Source organism: Rhamphochromis sp. 'chilingali', assembly GCF_963969265.1.
Source record: "Rhamphochromis sp. 'chilingali' genome assembly, chromosome: 16".
Lineage (NCBI taxonomy): Eukaryota > Metazoa > Chordata > Actinopteri > Cichliformes > Cichlidae > Rhamphochromis > Rhamphochromis sp. 'chilingali'.
In genome coordinates, this window is record NC_137943.1 from 19,412,847 (window position 1) to 19,431,514 (window position 18,668).

Sequence of the window (18,668 nt, forward strand, 5' to 3'; positions counted from 1 at the left end):
CTGAAGAGCAGTTTCAGTAATGGGTTCCTTCAACTTTGCTATCTGAGGGAACGTTACAGGAGGTTGTTCCTTCCTGTTGCTATCAGACTCTTTAATTTATCCCCGTGGGTCACTTTTGTGCACCACAACATATATTTTCACACATACTTGTCCTATTATATTTATATGTATATTTATATTTATACCTATATCTCTATATTTATCTATATGTCTTAATGTTTATTTATTAATATCGCCGTTTCTACACTCATTTTGTATGAGTGCTTGATGTTTGTTGTATATCTGCTGCTATGACAACTCAATTTCCCTCTGGGATTAATAAAGTTTTTCTGATTCTTATTCTGATCTGCTCATGTTTTTACGAGGCGCTCTAAAAGATGCAGTTATACTCCCTGCCACAAGAGGGCGTTTCATGAAAACAGCTTGTAGAGGAGCCGAAGAAGAAACTTTAATTTAAAGATGGCGCTACCCGGTGTTTTACTCGTGCGTTTGAGAGCGCTATGCAACATTGGCAAATGCGTTCACAGTGGCTGTAAAACGGCGTCTGACTTGAGTAAAGAAATGCGGTGGTATGGGACCAAATCTCCAAGCTTTCAGATGAATGCGACATCTTATTTCCAGAGTAAACGAGGTGAGTGAAGATGCCGGTTAGCTAACGGGTGACAGCTCGCCAGCAGCGGCGCTAAAAACTCAAGGGCACGTCATTTAAAAGGTTATGGTTTGTGCTTGTATTTCGCAGTCTTGCTTCTTTTATCTCATATTTGGACTCCCATGTATCCACTGCCGACAGTCACCTTTTACAATTTTTATTATATTTACTATTTAGTCGATAGCAGACGCCACCTCCTGAAGGAGTTTCCAGATCCTAAAAGCCTCCTGCACAACACCATCTCACGGTCACTGGGAGTCAGCGACCTCTCTCAGCTCATCCAGTACAGTTGCATGGAACATGCTGGTGTTAAGGTCAGCGCTAAAGTCAGAGCGAGACAGCATTATTGCTTTCACTGTACATGTGACAAAATCCGTTGATGGTGTTAAGCTTTGTGTTGTGGCTCCTCTGTAGAAGGCCACTGTCACGCTGCAGTGGCCCTGCAAGATAGAAGAGGAGGGTTACGGCTCAAAGAAGAGCGAGGCAGAGCAATTTGCAGCAGCTGCCGCTTGTCAGAAGCTCAGAGTAAGCTGAAAACCAGCATGTGAGTTTGCAGTATATGATATGTCTCTTTCTCCCCTCTCACCGTTCTTTGATTGTGTTTGTTTACAGGAAATGGGTGTGATAGGGCCAAACAACCAGCTCCCCAGGAGGAGAGCTGGCCGAGGGAGAGGAGGGCTGCATACACCTCTTCATGATAATGAGGATAATTCCTGGACAGGTGATATCTACAGAGGCAGAGCAAATGACCGGGCACCTGCTAAAGAGGATGACTCCAATGTGTCAGAAGCTCTTTCCTTGTTTCCACAACCTAAATCTCTGTTGAATAGGGTTATCCAGGTGGCCACATCGTCCAACAATATCTGGGTTTGTAGTTCACTTTGTTTTGGGCGGTAACAATCTATCCTCTTTAAACTCAATGTGCATTGTAAGCTACCATGTGACTTATTACTGCAGGAGCTACTGCAGTTCAGAACAACAGGAGGGAAGCTAAAGACGTGTGAACTGACTCTGCTCTGGCCCGAGGAGATGACATTCACAGCCAAAGCAGGCAGCCGGGCGGCAGCAGAGGCGAGAGCTGCTGCACTTGCCTGCATGAAGCTAAAGGTGAGTATTTGTCGAGAACTACTGTATCTTAACAAGTCAAGATTGTACTTAATATATGCATCTCACCTGCTGGTTACAGGAATTGGAGCTGCTGGATAAGGACAACAACCCACTGACACATGCCAAGTATCATCGAGAAAAGGTGAGGGAGGCTGGAGAGAGGGAGAGGCGCCCACTTCCATTGGAGATTCCAAAATATCTGGAGCAAAGCGTGAGAGAGTACCTCACCCAGGTGAGTCTTGGTACAAGGAGGATTAGTGGTGTTTGACTGAGTTTTGACAAAAATGTAAGTTTCTGAGTTTGCGCATTTTTCTAACAGTACCCAGTGACAACAGAGGTACAGAAACTATGGGAAGAGGAAGAGGCAAAAGAACAGCAGACAATAAACCGGAATGATGAGGAAGAGGAGGATTTTATAACAGATGCCATCACAGGCAGGCCGTACAGGCCTCTTTCTGAATCTGAGGCTCAACAGCTCAGCATCCACCTGCAGGAGAGATGGAACAGAGCGAACCCCGAACTGAGCCTCGAGCTCCCGGTCGACGCCCACCGTCAGCGTGTGATCTCAGCTGTGCAGGCCTCCAGGGTAGTTGTGATTGCTGGAGAAACAGGATGTGGCAAGACAACTCGGGTCCCTCGTTTTCTGCTGGAGGATCGCGTGAGAGGGGGCAGCGGGGCTGAGTGCAACATCTTGGTAACCCAGCCTCGCCGGATCAGTGCCGTGTCGGTGGCCCACCGTGTTGCTCAGGAGATGGGTCCAGCTCTGAAACAGTCTGTAGGATATCAGGTTAGGACAGCTGCATAGATTATACAATATCTTAGTTGAACACAAAACGATTTGTTTTGATTTCTCTAATAAGAGAAATGTATTTGCACAACTTCAAAACTTCGTCTTGTGCTTTTAAAACTTTTTATTCAGTAAACGTATTTGAAATTCCTCTCGGCAAAGCTGTTTTAGGGCTCACACAACAAAGTGCTCTAACTTTAATTTCAGTCATCACCGGGACATAAAATTATGTCATAGGTGTTTTTGTTATTTTTTGATTTTATGAAGCTATCTAGATTACAGTAAAATGTTTGATCTGCCTGCACCTCTCTCTAGAAAACTTGAGCGTTGCAGCTCATGCAATGACTACAGATTTATATTAAAGTTCTAATTTTTGAGGGCCTTCCTCATATCTATTGTTTTTAACTATTTTCTGACATAAAGAGTAAAAAGTAGAATAAAATAAACTGGCAGTTTTCTCATTCTACCACATTGGTTTTGTAACTGAACCCTTGAATTGTGGCTGGTAGCATCGCAAGGATATGAAGGGTTGAGTAATCTTTTCCATAGTAATGCATAATATTTGTATTATCTTTCTCCTGTAGGTGAGACTCGAGAGCCGACTCCCAGAGCACAGTGGAGGAGCGTTGCTCTTCCTCACAGTGGGTGTCCTGCTGAGGAAGCTGCAGTCAAACCCAACCCTGAAGGGAATCAGCCACGTGGTGGTTGACGAGGTCCACGAGAGAGACATAAACACAGACCTGCTGCTGGCTCTGCTGCGCACAAGCCTGAATGAGAACCCTGACCTGAGGGTCGTTCTCATGAGTGCCACTGGGGACAACCAGAGGCTGGCACAGTACTTTGGCGGCTGCCCGATCGTAAAGGTGCCAGGGTTCATGCACCCAGTACGAGACAAGTACCTGGAAGATGTACTAAAAGAGATGGGGCGTCGGTCTCAGGTCCCAGAAAGGGCGAAGACGGACAAAGAGGTGGAACTCACATCTGCCACATTTTTGTTTTTCACACATTTTCTTTTTCTTTTTTTTCCAAACTGATGAGTTGCTCTGCGTCTTCTTCTTGTTTAGAACGATGCCACACCGGATCTCGATTTAGTCGCTGATGTCATCGAACACATTGACAGATGTGGAGAACCAGGTGCCTATTTTACCAAGCTGTTAATTCACTTTAAATAATAGTGTTTGAAATTTTGGGCAGAGTCATATTTTACAACAACTCCTCTCCCCTCGTTCTACAGGTGCAGTGCTGTGTTTCCTCCCGGGATGGCAGGACATAAAGGCTGTTCAAGAGAAGCTCGAGGAAAAACCGCGCTTCTCCTCTGGCTCCCAGATGATCCTGCCCTGTAAGTAAGGCGATGGATTTCCAGAGGCCAAAAAGGAGGCCTCTGGAAAAAGGTTCCCCACCTATAACCAGTTTATAATTGGTTCTGCTTTTCTTTTAGTGCACTCAAGTTTATCAGTGGCTGACCAGCAGGCTGTGTTCCAGCGCCCCCAAGTGGGACAAAGAAAGATTGTCCTGGCCACAAACATTGCTGAGACCTCAGTTACAATAGATGACATTGTTCACGTGGTGGATGCAGGAACTCACAAAGAACAGAATTATGACCCAAGGACTAAGGTTAGTATTGACATTTGATTTTATTCCAGGAAAATGTCAGCAAAAGTAATCTCATTTATTTATTTCGCCCCAGGTGTCCTGTCTGGATACAGTTTGGATTTCCCGTTCAAATGTTACACAAAGAAAAGGGAGAGCAGGCCGGTGTCAGCCGGGACAGTCCTACCACCTTTTCTCAAGAAAACAGCTGGAATCCATGCCTCCCTTTCCCATCCCTGAGATCCTGCGCATCCCACTTGAGAGTTTAGTAGTGCAGGCTAAAATCCACAGTCCAAACTCAAAGGTACAGGAATAATTTTTTCCCTGTTCTTTCTTGTATCTGTATTTACATTTTTCTTCTATTTTATATTTATTAATGGCTTATCATTTTTGGTGCTTGTAGGCTGTAGATTTCTTATCCCAAGTATTGGACAGCCCAGAGCCAGAGTCTGTGAGAGACGCTGTCCGTAATCTACAAGATATAGGTAAGCGCGTCTTTACTCGTCTTTGCTCGTCTTTACTTGTCTTTACTCGTCATTTTGATGCACTTTTGTTTTGCAGGAGTCCTGGACAGGACCGAAACACTGACTCCATTAGGGGATCGTGTCGCCTGCATGTCATGTGACCCACGGCTGGGCAAAATATTAGTCCTGAGTAGCATGTTTAGATGTGTTATGCCTATGTTGTCTGTAGCTGCCTGTCTCACTAGAGACCCTTTCCACAACAGCTTGCAGAACAGAGCACTAGTCAACAAGGTGAGATGTCTTCACCATAATAAATTTTGCCATATTTTTGTTTGCTAAGCTGTTACTGAGTCGTCTGCTTTGTTTGTTCAGGCCAAAGAGGCTCTGAGTGGCTCAAGCTACAGTGACTATCTGGTGGTCAGTAGAGCTGTTCTGGGCTGGAGGAAAGTTCAGCACGACGGCAACCGAGAGGACAGGGATGACTTTCTGGAGAGACACACCATGTCCAAGGCCAGCCTTCGTTTTATAAACGGTCAGTCTTTTACACCCTGTCTCAGTCCACTTTTGGAAGTTAAAAATCCCTGCCCCTGCCCTCTTGTTTTTTGCTAAATTCAAATATTTCTGTCATCTGATCCTATTGCAGGTCTTATATCTCAGTTCAGTGATAATCTGCATGACGCCGGGCTTGTTTCTCATCCCAGTGACTGCCAGCGTTACACCTCTCTCTACAATGAGCACAGCAACCAGGATGAGCTGCTTAAAGCTGTGCTGCTGGCTGGGCTGTATCCCAACCTCATTCAGGTACATGGCAGCTACCCAGACTGACTTTCATTGCCTATATCCTGCTATAATCCCCCCCAGGGACTCATAATTAACTCATAACAGTGATGTAACGGTTCTATAAATCTACTTGAGCTTTTCTAGGTTAAAGCTGTATAGGTGTTTGTGTTGAATCTGACATTGCATTGCATTTAAATTAGACCTGGTTTGTTTTGTTCTTTTGTTTTTAGGTGAAGAAAGGTGTTGTGACTAAAGGAGGACGCTTTCGTCCCAACAGCATTTCTTTGCGAACACTCAGTGGGCCAGTGCTGCTTCACCGCTCCTCAGTGAACCGGTCAGAGCATGCCCTAAATATTGAGTTGCATCACAAACAGACTTGATGTGCATGTAAAGTTTGTTTTCATTTTATATTGTAGTGGGAAAGAAGACCTCCCTAGTCGGTGGTTGACATTCTTCAGTGCCATCAAGTCCAACGGGAATGTTTTCATCAGAGACTCTTCTACAGTCCATCCACTCGCTCTGTTGCTGCTTACAGACTGCGATATCACAGAGATGGGTAAGATGTTTTCTGCTCTCCCTAAAGAATGCATTTGTAGCACAGGTTGGAGGATGGTAATCTGACTGAAGTCCGTTGTTTGTGCACGTCTCTGATCAGCTGAAAATCTTGTTGGTTTAGATGTGTTCAAGTGCTGACTAATGCTTTTGGACTGTTATGGAGTGCTACAGTAAAAATGAAATTATTTCAACTGTGCAAGTCTGTCTACATGTTTGTAGTTTGCATTTTAGACAAGCACCAAAAATGAAATCATCCCTCTGCATTAGCAGACTTGAATACTACTCTTCTTTTTCTTGTGACCAGTGCATGGCGACAAAATAGAAGTATCATTTTCTGGACGATCTCTGGTGCGCTGTGAGCTGCAGGTTGAGACGTGGGAGCTGCTCTGGGAGCTACGCACTTCCATTCAGACCATGCTGCACCGAAACCTCAACAGCCCCAGTAACACAAACGCTTCTCAAGATGGAAAGCTCATCTCTTTACTAGTACAGCTGCTGAACAATACAGATTCAAACCCTCTTGTTCACAGCAGTGACAGTGAGGTGGATTGATAAGACTGAGGGTTTTCTACATGTCTGCTGGCTCAGACAGATTAAGTGGCTAATGATTTGCTGTTTTGACATCACTTTTTTTCTTTTCTTTTTTTTTTTTTTTTTTCCCCCCCCCTATTTTAGTGCTGGATTCCGTTGTGAAAGCACGGAATTTATCAGGAACTCTTTAAAGAACACACTACTATTTTTTTTTTTTTAAATTTAATTTTTTAATGATTGCTGATGTAAGGCCTCATTTGAATTTGGAACTTGTAATAGACGGTTAGTTGCTTTCTGAAAAGCTGAAGCTGTATCTTACTCTAATGGGTAGTGACAAAAGATGGCTGACCAAAGATTGTATGCAATAAATGTCATATTTATTAAAATCAACATCGCTGTTTCAAAAATTGGTTTGATTTTCTATATAGAGTTATGGGATTACAGAAAAAAGAGACTCCAATGGGAACTTTGTCTTTAAGAAAAATCCTTCATAAATGTCATGTGGAAGCTGCTCAGGCGTCTCAGTAATTCCTCCATGACGTCCTGAGGGACCGCGATGCAAAATCTGCAGAGACAAAAAAAAAAAAAAAAAAAAAGACTTTGAGACTTGGACCATGAAATGAATCCATCTGCAGTCTAAACACAGACTTCTTTTAACAATAGAAATTATTTTTTGTTTTATACCAAAAATAAAATTGCTTTATATAATATCTATAATTTCCTAATGATTTACTTTGAAGAGTGCCCGACTTGTGTTGTACCTGATGTGGTAGGTGCCCTCCTTTTGTCCGTACTCCCAACCAGGACTGGTAAACACTCCACCTTCTTCTAGCAGTCTCGTACAGTAGAATGTGTCTGGCTGCAGTCCTAATTCCTGAAATATCCAAGGAAAACAACAAACACATTTCAGGAAAATGAACCAGGAGAAAGTTCAAAGGGCTTCAACACAGATTATGTAATACATCCTCTTGCATTTCTGCTGTAACCTTGGCTTTCTGAATAGCTTTTGGTGTGAGGTGCAGTCTGGGGAACGCAAACAATCCTCCTTCAATGGGTGGGCAGCTGAATCCCGGTAGGCTGTTGACAACCTCGTGGACTTTCTTCACGCTATGAACCAGCACAGTCCTGATCTGCTCAATTTCCTGCAGAAGACATCAGCTTGTAGAAAATGGCAAATTCTTTATCAAAAACAGCTACAGCGCTACATGTAGTTGGTCATCCTCAGCTAAACAAGAGTACAGTTCTCAGGTCCAACCTGTTTATAGAGCAGGTACGAGGGGTCTCCTGGCTTTGGAGGGTCCGTCATCAGATCCAGGGCAATCTGACCTAAAACTGGTGAACAAGAATCTTTGGAGAACAGTGTGTGGATGTATTTCATGACAGCAGGATCCAGATTTACCAGCTCGACATATCCAGCACGGAGACCACACCTAATGAAAGAGACTTGCATGTAGAAACAACAAAAATGTAGCTGTTCTGGAGCTTTGCTTCTCATGATCACTCTCAGTGGATGACCAGTTTATCACTGAATTTCATTGTTTTGTTTTGTTTTTTTCATTTCACACTATTCCTACCAACCCTCTGCACGCCCTTCTTTACGACATCCTATGAAGATTTCTTCTTTACTTCTTGCCTGCCAGCTCAAGGGGACTGGTACATCAAAGCTCAGGTTGAGCAGGTTGGAGACATAGTTTGAGACCGAGATGGTTTGGACATGTGCAGAGGAAGGATAGTGGATATACTGGACACACAACCTTCCTTTTCACTCTTGCCATGAAATGCATCCCTATCCTCTCCACCCTGCTTGCACTCTTAAAAATATCACTGCTACACCTGTGATACTTTTAAGTTCCGCATTTTAGCTTGTATAAGAAGTGTTTAAACTTACAATGAGACTCTGGTCAATGATCTCTTTGTTCATACCAGTCTAAAGAAAATGTCCAAAGCTATTTTAGCACACTTGGCACTAATTTGCATGAATTTCAAAAAGACATTTCTACAATTAACACCGAAAATATATGTTAAACACAAAAGTGTAATTGTCACGATGCAAGTTGTGCAATGCAATCAACTTTGGAAGATTTTACCTGACAGCCATAAAAGACTGACAGACAACATGGGCACCCAAGTTTGTGAATGTGATAACTCGAGAACAAACTGATGTAGGAGTTTTAAATTACATCATAGGTGTATCTACTAGAAGGCTGAGAGGTGCCACTAACTGCCGCCAGTATCAGGGTAACCATTGCACTGGTTAGCATATTAACTTGGCTGCAAGGAGGTTCAGGGGTCAAACCTGCTGACCAGCTGGAGTCTCTCCCTGTGCATATGTGGGATTTGTCCAGGTTATCTGGCAACCTTTCAGAGTCCAAAGATTGCATGTTAGGTTAATTGGTGACTTTAAGTGTGAATGTGTTTATAAATGACTGTCTCTCTGTGCTGGTCCAATAACAGCCTGCCAGCCTGACTAGGGTGTATCTCACGCAGTGATGCTAAGGTACCCAAAAATCTCCTCAGAACTTTTTTTTTTTTTTCACTAGTATATCCAGTGTTCAGATTTCTCTTCTGAAAAAAGCATAAACTGTAGAGAGTAGCTTATGTCACATTTGTGTTTTTCAAGATAAGATTTCTTAAAACTCAACAATACAGAGAAATAATATTTGTAATGCAGTTAACAAACTTGAGAAGTTTGGTGTATAAGTTTTTAAAAATCCTGATCATCTTTGTAGTTGTGCAAATAATGCACAATAGCACTTATAAGTATCAGTGAGCAAACTAACGTCTTCATCTTTTTGATCTTGTAGTGAGATTGCTTATTTGACTGCTTTATTTCTTTAAATTTCAGTTTAATTTTTGCCTCAAGCTTTGTGAGAATCATCCATTACAAACCAGATACATATCTGGACTGAACACATACTCTCCCGAGAAGCCTTTGGACACTGAGTGAAAGGACGCCAGCTCCACTGTGCCTGAGAAAGGAGGCCCCATCTCGCTCACAGCCCTTTTGTAGGAGACAAACTCACAGTTTTCCCCATAAACACAGTCCTGATAGAGCTGCAATGGAACATGTAAACATCCATAAGTTCCTTTATACAGATGCATTTGGTTTTTAAAATATGCTTGCATGGATGATAATAGCTTCTCCACCTCATCAACCAGAAGAAAGAGCCTCTTTTCCCAAGCAAACCGGATCACCTCTAGCACTGATTTTTGACTCTGAACATAACCTACAGGCAGTGTGGCATAAAAACAAGTAAGGGTATAATATTCATCCTGTAACACAAAGAACAAACACTTACAGTAGATGATCCCCACACTGGCTGGAATAAATACCTGCTGGATTTCCGGGGTTGGTGACGTACAGAGCCACAGGATTACAGACTCCCTTTGCAGATTCGTGCGCTCGCTGCAGCTCTTCCACCTGCAGCGCCCATCCCTGCTCCTCACTCAGGTAATAAGGGACGGCGACTGCACCCAACTGCGTTATGGACAACACGGTTTTGTTGTGGCATGGCACTGGAATCAACACACCTGTTCTTGGTGAAGCCTCACGGTTCACTAAGACATTGAGAATGTTCTAGAAAGCACAGAAAAGAGAGATTGTGATGATCCATTAGAAAGCACATACACATGGCCTTATGGCCTCTGACAGTGAACTCATCTCTGTGCTTGTCCTGGTAGACCTTAGTGCAGCGTTCAATACTGTTGACCATAATATCCTATTAGAGCGATTAGAACATGCTGTAGGTATTACAGGTACTGCACTGCAGTGGTTTGTATCATATCTATCTAATAGACTCCAATTTGTTCATGTAAATGGAGAGTCCTCTTCACACACTGAGGTTAATTATGGAGTTCCACAGGGTTCAGTGCTAGGACCAATTCTGTTTACATTATACACGCTTCCCTTAGGCAGTATCATTAGAAGACATAGCATACATTTTCACTGCTATGCAGATGACACCCAGCTCTATCTGTCCATGAAGCCAGATAACACACACCAATTAGTTAAACTGCAGGAATGTCTTAAAGACATAAAGACCTGGATGGCCGCTAACTTTCTGCTTCTTAATTCAGATAAAACTGAGGTTATTGTACTCGGCCCTGAAAAGCTTAGAAATATGGTATCTAACCAGATTCTTACTCTGGATGGCATTACCTTGGCCTCCAGTAACGCTGTGAGGAACCTTGGAGTCATTTTTGACCAGGACATGTCCTTCAACGCACATATTAAACAAATATGTAAGACTGCGTTCTTCCATTTGCGCAACATCTCTAAAATTAGAAATATCCTGTCTCAGAGTGACGCTGAAAAACTAGTTCATGCATTTAGTACTTCCAGGCTGGACTACTGTAATTCATTATTATCAGGATGTCCAAAAAACTCACTGAAAAGCCTTCAGCTAATCCAAAATGCTGCAGCAAGAGTCCTGACAGGGACTAGAAAGAGAGAGCATATTTCTCTTGTTTTGGCTTCCCTTCATTGGCTTCCTGTTAAATCCAGAATTGAATTCAAAATCCTGCTCCTCACATACAGTAATCAGGCCCCATCTTATCTTAATGACCTTGTAGCACCATATCACCCTATTAGAGCACTTCGCTCTCACTCTGCAGGCCTACTTGCTGTTCCTAGAGTATTTAAAAGTAGAATGGGAGGGAGAGCCTTCAGTTTTCAGGCCCCTCTTCTGTGGAACCAGCTTCCAGTTTGGATTCGGGAGACAGACACTATCTCTACTTTTAAGATTAGGCTTAAAACTTTCCTTTTTGCTAAAGCATATAGTTAGGGCTGGACCAGGTGACCCTGAATCCTCCCTTAGTTATGCTGCAATAGACGTAGGCTGCTGGGAGATTCCCATGATGCATTGAGTTTTTCCTTTCCAGTCACCTTTCTCACTCACTATGTATTAACAGACCTCTCTGCATTGAATCATATCTGTTATTAACCTCTGTCTCTCTTCCACAGCATGTCTTTTATCCTGTCTTCCTTCTCTCACCCCAACCGGTCGCACCAGATGGCCGCCCCTCCCTGAGCCTGGTTCTGCCGGAGGTTTCTTCCTGTTAAAAGGGAGTTTTTCCTTCCCACTGTTGCCAAAGTGCTTGCTCATAGGGGGTCATATGATTGTTGGGTTTTTCTCTGTATCTATGAAGCGCCTTGAGGCAACTTATGTTGTGATTTGGCGCTATATAAATAAAATTGAATTGAATTGAATTGAACATGTATGCAGGATGTCGGTAATCATGGAGTTACCGAGATTGACCACTGTGAGCCAGGGCTGATGTAAATGTTCTCGGGGTGAGATGGAATTCCTCCGTCTCGTCTCTTTATGAATTCAGAGATGCTGTGGATGATTTCTGGTATGCCAGATACAGCAGAATATGAACCTGAAGAGATTGAAAACAGACTTTAACTCACATAAAACACACCAACAACTTGATCCTGCAAAACAAAGCAGACTTTCGGTATTATTATTTCTGCCTAGATTTGAATTCATAAAATGGCTTTTTTAAACCATTTTATAAGACATATACATTTCATTGTATTTATAATGTTTGTCTATATGAGCCTATAGTTCATTAAACACTATATTGGAATAATTTTTCTTTTTTATTATTGCTTCCTGCTTCTCGTATAGAGACTTTTATGTATATAATAAGCATAGATGCCAGAGTCTCGTCTCTTTATGAATTCAGAGATGCTGTGGATGATTTCTGGTATCCCAGGTGCAGCAGAATATGAACCTGAAGAGATTGAAAACAGACTTTAACTCACATACATTGGGGGCGATCGTGGCTCAAGAGTTGGCAGTTTGTCTTGTAATCGGAAGGTTGCCGGTTCGAGCCCCAGCTTGGACAGTCTCGGTTGTTGTGTCCTCAGTGTTGGGGAGTAACGGAATACATGTACCGCCGTTACGTATTTAAAATACAAAATATGAGTAACTATATTCCGTTACCGTTTAAAAAGGTGGTATTTAGAATACAGTTACTTTGTTGAAATAAATGGATTACACGGCGGTACTTCCCTATTTCATATTATGGCGGGTCAGGACTGTTTGGGTTTTGTTTGACAGCTATGTTCTGTTGTTCCAGGCGGCAGCGTTACGGTTGCCATGGTTACAGGGTGACGCTCTCTCTGCTGTTTCCTGGGTGAGAGAGCGCCTTTTTGTTGTTGTGCTAAGCTAATAGGCAGAATGCTACAGGTACAGGGAGTGGAGAATTATTAGGCAAATGAGTATTTTGTCAACATCTTCCTCTTCATGCATGTTTTCCTACTCCAAGCTGTATAGGATTGAAAGCCTACTACCAATTAAGCATATTAGGTGATGTGCATCTCTGTAATGAGAAGGGGTGTGGTCTAATGACATCAACACCCTATATCAGGTGTGCATAATTATTAGGCAACGTCCTTTCCTTTGGCAAAATGGGTCAAAAGAAGGACTTGACAGGCTCAGAAAAGTCAAAAATAGTGAGATATCTTGCAGAGGGATGCAGCAGTCTCAAAATTGCAAAGCTTCTGAAGCGTGATCATCGAACAATCAAGCGTTTCATTCAAAATAGTCAACAGGGTCGCAAGAAGCGTGTGGAAAAACCAAGGCGCCAAATAACTGCCCATGAACTGAGAAAAGTCAAGCGTGCAGCTGCCAAGATGCCACTTGCCACCAGTTTGGCCATATTTCAGAGCTGCAACATTACTGAAGTGCCCAAAAGCACAAGGTGTGCAATACTCAGAGACATGGACAAGGTAAGAAAGGCTGAAAGACGACCACCACTGAACAAGACACACAAGCTGAAACGTTAAGACTGGGCCAAGAAATATCTCAAGACTGGTTTTTCTAAGGTTTTATGGACTGATGAAATGAGAGTGAGTCTTGATGGGCCAGATGGATGGGCCCGTGGCTGGATTGGTAAAGGGCAGAGAGCTCCAGTCCGACTCAGACGCCAGCAAGGTGGAGGTGGAGTACTGGTTTGGGCTGGTATCATCAAAGATGAGCTTGTGGGGCCTTTTCGGGTTGAGGATGGAGTCAAGCTCAACTCCCAGTCCTACTGCCAGTTTCTGGAAGACACCTACTTCAAGCAGTGGTACAGGAAGAAGTCTGCATCCTTCAAGAAAAACATGATTTTCATGCAGGACAATGCTCCATCACACACGTCCAAGTACTCCACAGCGTGGCTGGCAAGAAAGGGTATAAAAGAAGAAAAACTAATGACATGGCCACCTTGTTCACCTGATCTGAACCCCATTGAGAACCTGTGGTCCATCATCAAATGTGAGATTTACAAGGAGGGAAAACAGTACACCTCTCTGAACAGTGTCTGGGAGGCTGTGGTTGCTGCTGCACGCAATGTTGATGGTGAACAGATCAAAACACTGACAGAATCCATGGATGGCAGGCTTTTGAGTGTCCTTGCAAAGAAAGGTGGCTATATTGGTCGCTGATTTGTTTTTGTTTTGTTTTCGAATGTCAGAAATGTATATTTGTGAATGTGGAGATGTTATATTGGTTTCACTGGTAAAAATAAATAATTGAAATTGGTATATATTTGTTTTTTGTTAAGTTGCCTAATAATTATGCACAGTAATAGTCACCTGCACACACAGATATCCCCCTAAAATAGCTGAAACTAAAAACAAACTAAAAACTACTTCCAAAAACATTCAGCTTTGATATTAATGAGTTTTTTGGGTTCATTGAGAACATGGTTGTTGTTCAATAATAACATTATTCCTCAAAAATACCACTTTCCTAATAATTCTGCACTCCCTGTATAGCTCTAAAGAATGTAGCATCATGGGCAGTGTAGTCCGTGCTGCAGGGAGAATGGACTGCCATACACGTTATGTGTCTGTGAGCGAGGGAGGGAGAAAAAGGAAAAGTACGAGTTGTCATTGAGGAAAAACGGGAGTTGGAAGCATGTAAATATAATAACAACCACTGCAGCCAAGAAGAGTGCCTGACGAGCCCAGTTGTAAGTAAGCTATTAAGACTCGACTGTACACCGTGTTCGTGTTTTCCTCCAAAAACAACAAGTTCCGTTGGAGCATCCTTTCAACGCCTCTCTCTGTCTCTCGCAAGCAAAGTTGACCCAGACAACAAAGTAAAGCTATTTTTCGGCTACGAGCCCGACACAAACCTGACGTATTAGCCAGAGGTCTCTTTACTACGGTTCAGAGCCGCGAACCTTCAGTAACAGTAATAAATCACAGCAATAGTACATTCACGTAGTTGTAAACAGCATGATAATATATTAAGTAATCCAAAGTATTCAGAATACATTACTCTCATTGAGTAACGTAACGGAATACGTTACAGAATACATTTTGGGGCATGTAATCTGTAATCTGTAATGGAATACATTTTAAAAGTAACCTTCCCAACACTGTGTGTCCTTGGGCAAGACACTTCACCTACCGCCTACTGGTGATGGCCAGAGGGGCCGATGTGCGATATGGCAGCCTCGCTTCTGTCAGTCTGCCCCAGGGCAGCTGTGGCTACAACTGTAGCTGCCTCCACCAGTGTATGAATGTGAGAGTGAATGAATAGTGGAATTGTAAAGCGCTTTGAGGGTCTCGAAAAGCGCTATATAAATGCAATCCATTATTATTATTATTATTATAAAACACACCTACAACTTGATCTGGCAAAACAAAGCAGACTTTTTGTATTTGTATTTCTGCCTAGATTTGAATTCATAAAATGGCTTTTTAAAAATGTTTTATAAGACATATACATTTCATTGTATTTATAATGTTTGTCTATATGAGCCTATAGTTTATTAAACACTTCTATTATTACATATGCTTCCTGTATAGAGACTTTTATGTATATGATAAACATGGAAGCCAGAGTATGACAGTATTTCTGCGCAGTTTATTTGTAATCTGTGGAGACCTGTTACTGTTGTTTTAAGTGAATCACTGAAAGTAAGATATTCTCACCCAACTTTATGAATTAAAAAACTTTTTTAAAAGAATTCTTGCAAACCTCATTTTTTATACATAAACAGCTATCTTATTTTATTTTAGATTTGAATTGAATTTAGATTTTTTTTTCTATTGCACACAGTGGGCAAAACGCATTTCAGTGCTGTGTATGTCCTGTACATTGCAGAACTGACAATAAAGTTTGATTTGACTTGTTTGATTGTAGTAACCCTAAGAACCTTAAAGGTATTCTCCAGTTCCATTTTTACCAGTTGAAGCTCTCTAGATCTGTATCTGTAGATAGTTTTGATGCCATCTGCCCTGTTTTGGGGGTTTTAGTCTTTTGCTATTTCTGCCACCACATGGTTACTGCAGATAAAGCCTTTTGGCAGGGGCATGGTCTCTGGCCTGCTGCAGCGGAGAAAACGTCACAGTGAGCTCATGGGGCGGTGCTGAGGCGGGGAGAATAGGTGCGCAGGTGCATCAATTGACTGTGTGTCTGCTTTTTGTCAGGGAAAGCTAGCTGGGAAGGTGTGGCAGCGAGATGGGGTGCCTGTGTCCGGAGCCAAGGGCCGAAACCACAGTAGTAGTTGTCACACAATCTTTATTGTGTGACAACTACTACTGTGGTAGGTGGAGTTTATGCGCTCCACCTTGGGGGTCCTGCACTACAAGCATTTTCATTTTTTTCCACGTCATTAGACCGCATACGTTGCCCTCACCTACACTCCCTCCAACACATCTCCCCAGCTCCTCCTGGGCCCTCTGTCTTACATCAAGTGGCAGATTGCTGCTGTTGATAAGCGGCGGGTAAACACATGCTGCAAGAACCTGTGAAAAAGCGCAACACGGGCAATCCTTACTCAAAGGAAACATAATGAGTTTACACAGTGTGTAAAGGTCCAAGTTTACCTGTCTGACAAATGTCAGAGGTTTCATTCCTGCCCTGTGTAAATCACCCTGGAAGACATCGATCACTTCTTTGTAGGGTCTTCTTACTCCCTGTAGAAGAGGAATTGAAAGCAAAGGTTAAAGATATTACAACAAAGACAGCATGACTAACTCTGGTTTATGCTTCCTTTATTACAACTCTGTGTAAACATAGTTTTTCTTGCCTGTCTGAGCTCGTTCTTGATCTGGTTTGCTCGTCTTGCCAGGGCTCCATACTCTAACTGCTTCATGTTCCACATGTTTGGATGGATGTCCTGCTACGCAGATATTACTGTAACCTTCTTTACTTTGTTCAGACCAACAGAAGTGTGGAGGAGGTGAGCTGAGTCTTTTCTTCCTTCACGGCTTGATGTGAGAAGAATCATTTACCAAAGGACTTGTTTTTTAGTCAGATGTGCACAGAATTAGGCAATATGTGCCTTATTAACAGACCCTGTGCTGGAAGGACAGACTTCTTGAATTGACTCCAGTGCACAATTCGATGCTTTACTTCTGCATTGTGTATAAACTTTTGGTCATGACCATGCATGACAGAGCCCATTAAAGTATCTTCTCTTAGTGCCTCTGTGTGCGATCTGTCAGTCTTATTTAGAGAGAAGTTTTAAACAAATAATTATGATTTGTTTTTATTTATTTATTTATGTATTTATTTAGATCTCCATAAATAGGAATAAACAACTTATGTGCCATGTGGTATGTGCCACTGAACAGCTTTCATTATGGCACAAAGGTTAGAAGGAGGTTAATACTTTCCTTAGAAGAAAATGTCTAAGAAAGACTCTCCCTCTCTGCTGTTCAAGGTTATCAGTGCTTGTACGTTCATCTACGTTTGCAGTACCACGCAGAAGTTTTGATCCACCCTCATTTCTTTATATTTTGCTCACAAAATGAAAAAATAAGTGCATCAATTTATTGAAATGTGAAAATATACATGGAAATACAGAATACAAGGTAAAATTGAGCTTTTATAGTTCAAATGTGCTTGAAAGTCGATATTGTGTTTGACCACCTTTATTCTTCAGCACAGTCTGACATCTCTTAGCCAAGCTTTCTGATCATTTCTTTAAGTAGTCTTAAGGAATAGTTCTTCCTTCTTGAAGAACATCCAAAGCTCTTCTTTGAATGTTGGCTTCCTTTTTGTTCTGTTCTAAGTCAAGATGATCCCACACTGCTTCAATAAATGTTGAGGTCCGGGCTCTTGGCAGGCTGATCCATGACTGTCAGTGCTCCATTGTGTGGTATGCTTTTACTGCATTGGCAGTGTATTTGGGATCACTGCCATGCTGAAAAACGAAACCCTTGGAAATCAGATGTTTTAGAAATAGTGTTTCATGGATGATCAAAATCTGGTGGTACTGTTCTGCATTAATAATTCTATCAATTTTGACATGATTCCCACTGGCTGAAATGCGGACCCCAGACAAAACCCAAAACATCCTCCACTGTGTTTTACAGATGGCTGTAGACACTCACTGTTGTACATCTTCACTGATTTTCTCTGTATACGTTGATAATTTGAACTACACGTTTCAGTTTGGATTCATTACTCCATCAGATCAGTTCATGTGAAATGTGGCATACCTCAGCCACAAAGAGGAGAAAACATCTTTCCCTTCATTAACAATGGCTTCTTGACAGCCACTCCTCCACTGAGACCATATCCGATGAGGTTTCAGTGAACAGCATGAATTTAGCTGAAGGCCCAGATGCATGTCTCAGGTCCTGTATTAGGTCTTTGCTGGATTGTTTCCTATTTTTATAAGGGCATAACTTTCAGATTCTGTTCAACTGTTTTAGATAGTTTTTAGGCCCGACACTCTTTTTTTCCTCCATTTGTCCAGTTTCCTAAATTGTTTTTAGGCACACAGTTTCGAGATATGTCAGGTTTTTGACTAACAGCTCTTTGGGAATCACCTTACTGGTACAAAAGTATTTCACTCTCTCTTTTTTTTTGTCTATCAAACCATGTTATGTTTGGTATTTTTCATAGATCCAACCAAAGAAACTGGAACAAGTTATATGTTTTGCACTAGGTTCAACCCTTTGTTATGCTGCTACAACAATGTGAATTTCCCAACTCTGGGATTAATAAGGGGTTAGTAAAGGGTGTTAACATCCATGTCTTACCATCCATAAAGCTTAAATAACTTATAGCCTACTGGGATGACTGTTTCTTTCATTTTCTTTTTCTGAACAGTGCATATAAATAACATGAAGCAAAGGCAAGTATGATTAATATTAGAGATATAATTCTTTATTAGAGATGATTAGAGATTAATATTTTTAATTTTTAATCCGAGTGTGTGTTTTAAATCTTTCTTATATTGCGCTGTT

The 18,668-nt window shown here is 42.0% G+C and overlaps 2 protein-coding genes across 2 annotated transcripts; one reads left to right on the plus strand and one right to left on the minus strand.

Annotated features, from left to right (window-relative positions):
* The first annotated feature begins 312 nt into the window (after window positions 1-312).
* On the plus strand, window positions 313-6,819 carry dhx30 (DEAH (Asp-Glu-Ala-His) box helicase 30). Its single transcript, XM_080906980.1, has 19 exons — window positions 313-631; window positions 827-963; window positions 1,064-1,174; window positions 1,262-1,516; window positions 1,607-1,756; window positions 1,836-1,988; window positions 2,076-2,543; window positions 3,128-3,511; window positions 3,608-3,677; window positions 3,778-3,882; window positions 3,982-4,157; window positions 4,231-4,437; window positions 4,537-4,618; window positions 4,695-4,888; window positions 4,970-5,129; window positions 5,241-5,398; window positions 5,608-5,711; window positions 5,794-5,933; window positions 6,237-6,819. The coding sequence occupies exons 1-19, from the start codon at window positions 460-462 to the stop codon at window positions 6,482-6,484; spliced, it is 3,474 nt and encodes a 1,157-aa protein (XP_080763106.1). The 5' UTR covers window positions 313-459; the 3' UTR covers window positions 6,485-6,819.
* On the minus strand, window positions 6,669-18,563 carry LOC308412546 (alanine aminotransferase 1). Its single transcript, XM_080906986.1, has 11 exons — window positions 16,499-18,563; window positions 16,296-16,385; window positions 16,106-16,214; window positions 11,712-11,845; window positions 9,797-10,040; window positions 9,611-9,690; window positions 9,381-9,517; window positions 7,719-7,893; window positions 7,450-7,605; window positions 7,225-7,337; window positions 6,669-7,028 (listed from the first exon to the last, which is right to left on the minus strand). Exons 1-11 carry the CDS (start codon window positions 16,571-16,573, stop codon window positions 6,938-6,940), a joined length of 1,404 nt encoding a protein of 467 aa, XP_080763112.1. The 5' UTR covers window positions 16,574-18,563; the 3' UTR covers window positions 6,669-6,937.
* Between the last annotated feature and the right edge of the window lie 105 nt (window positions 18,564-18,668).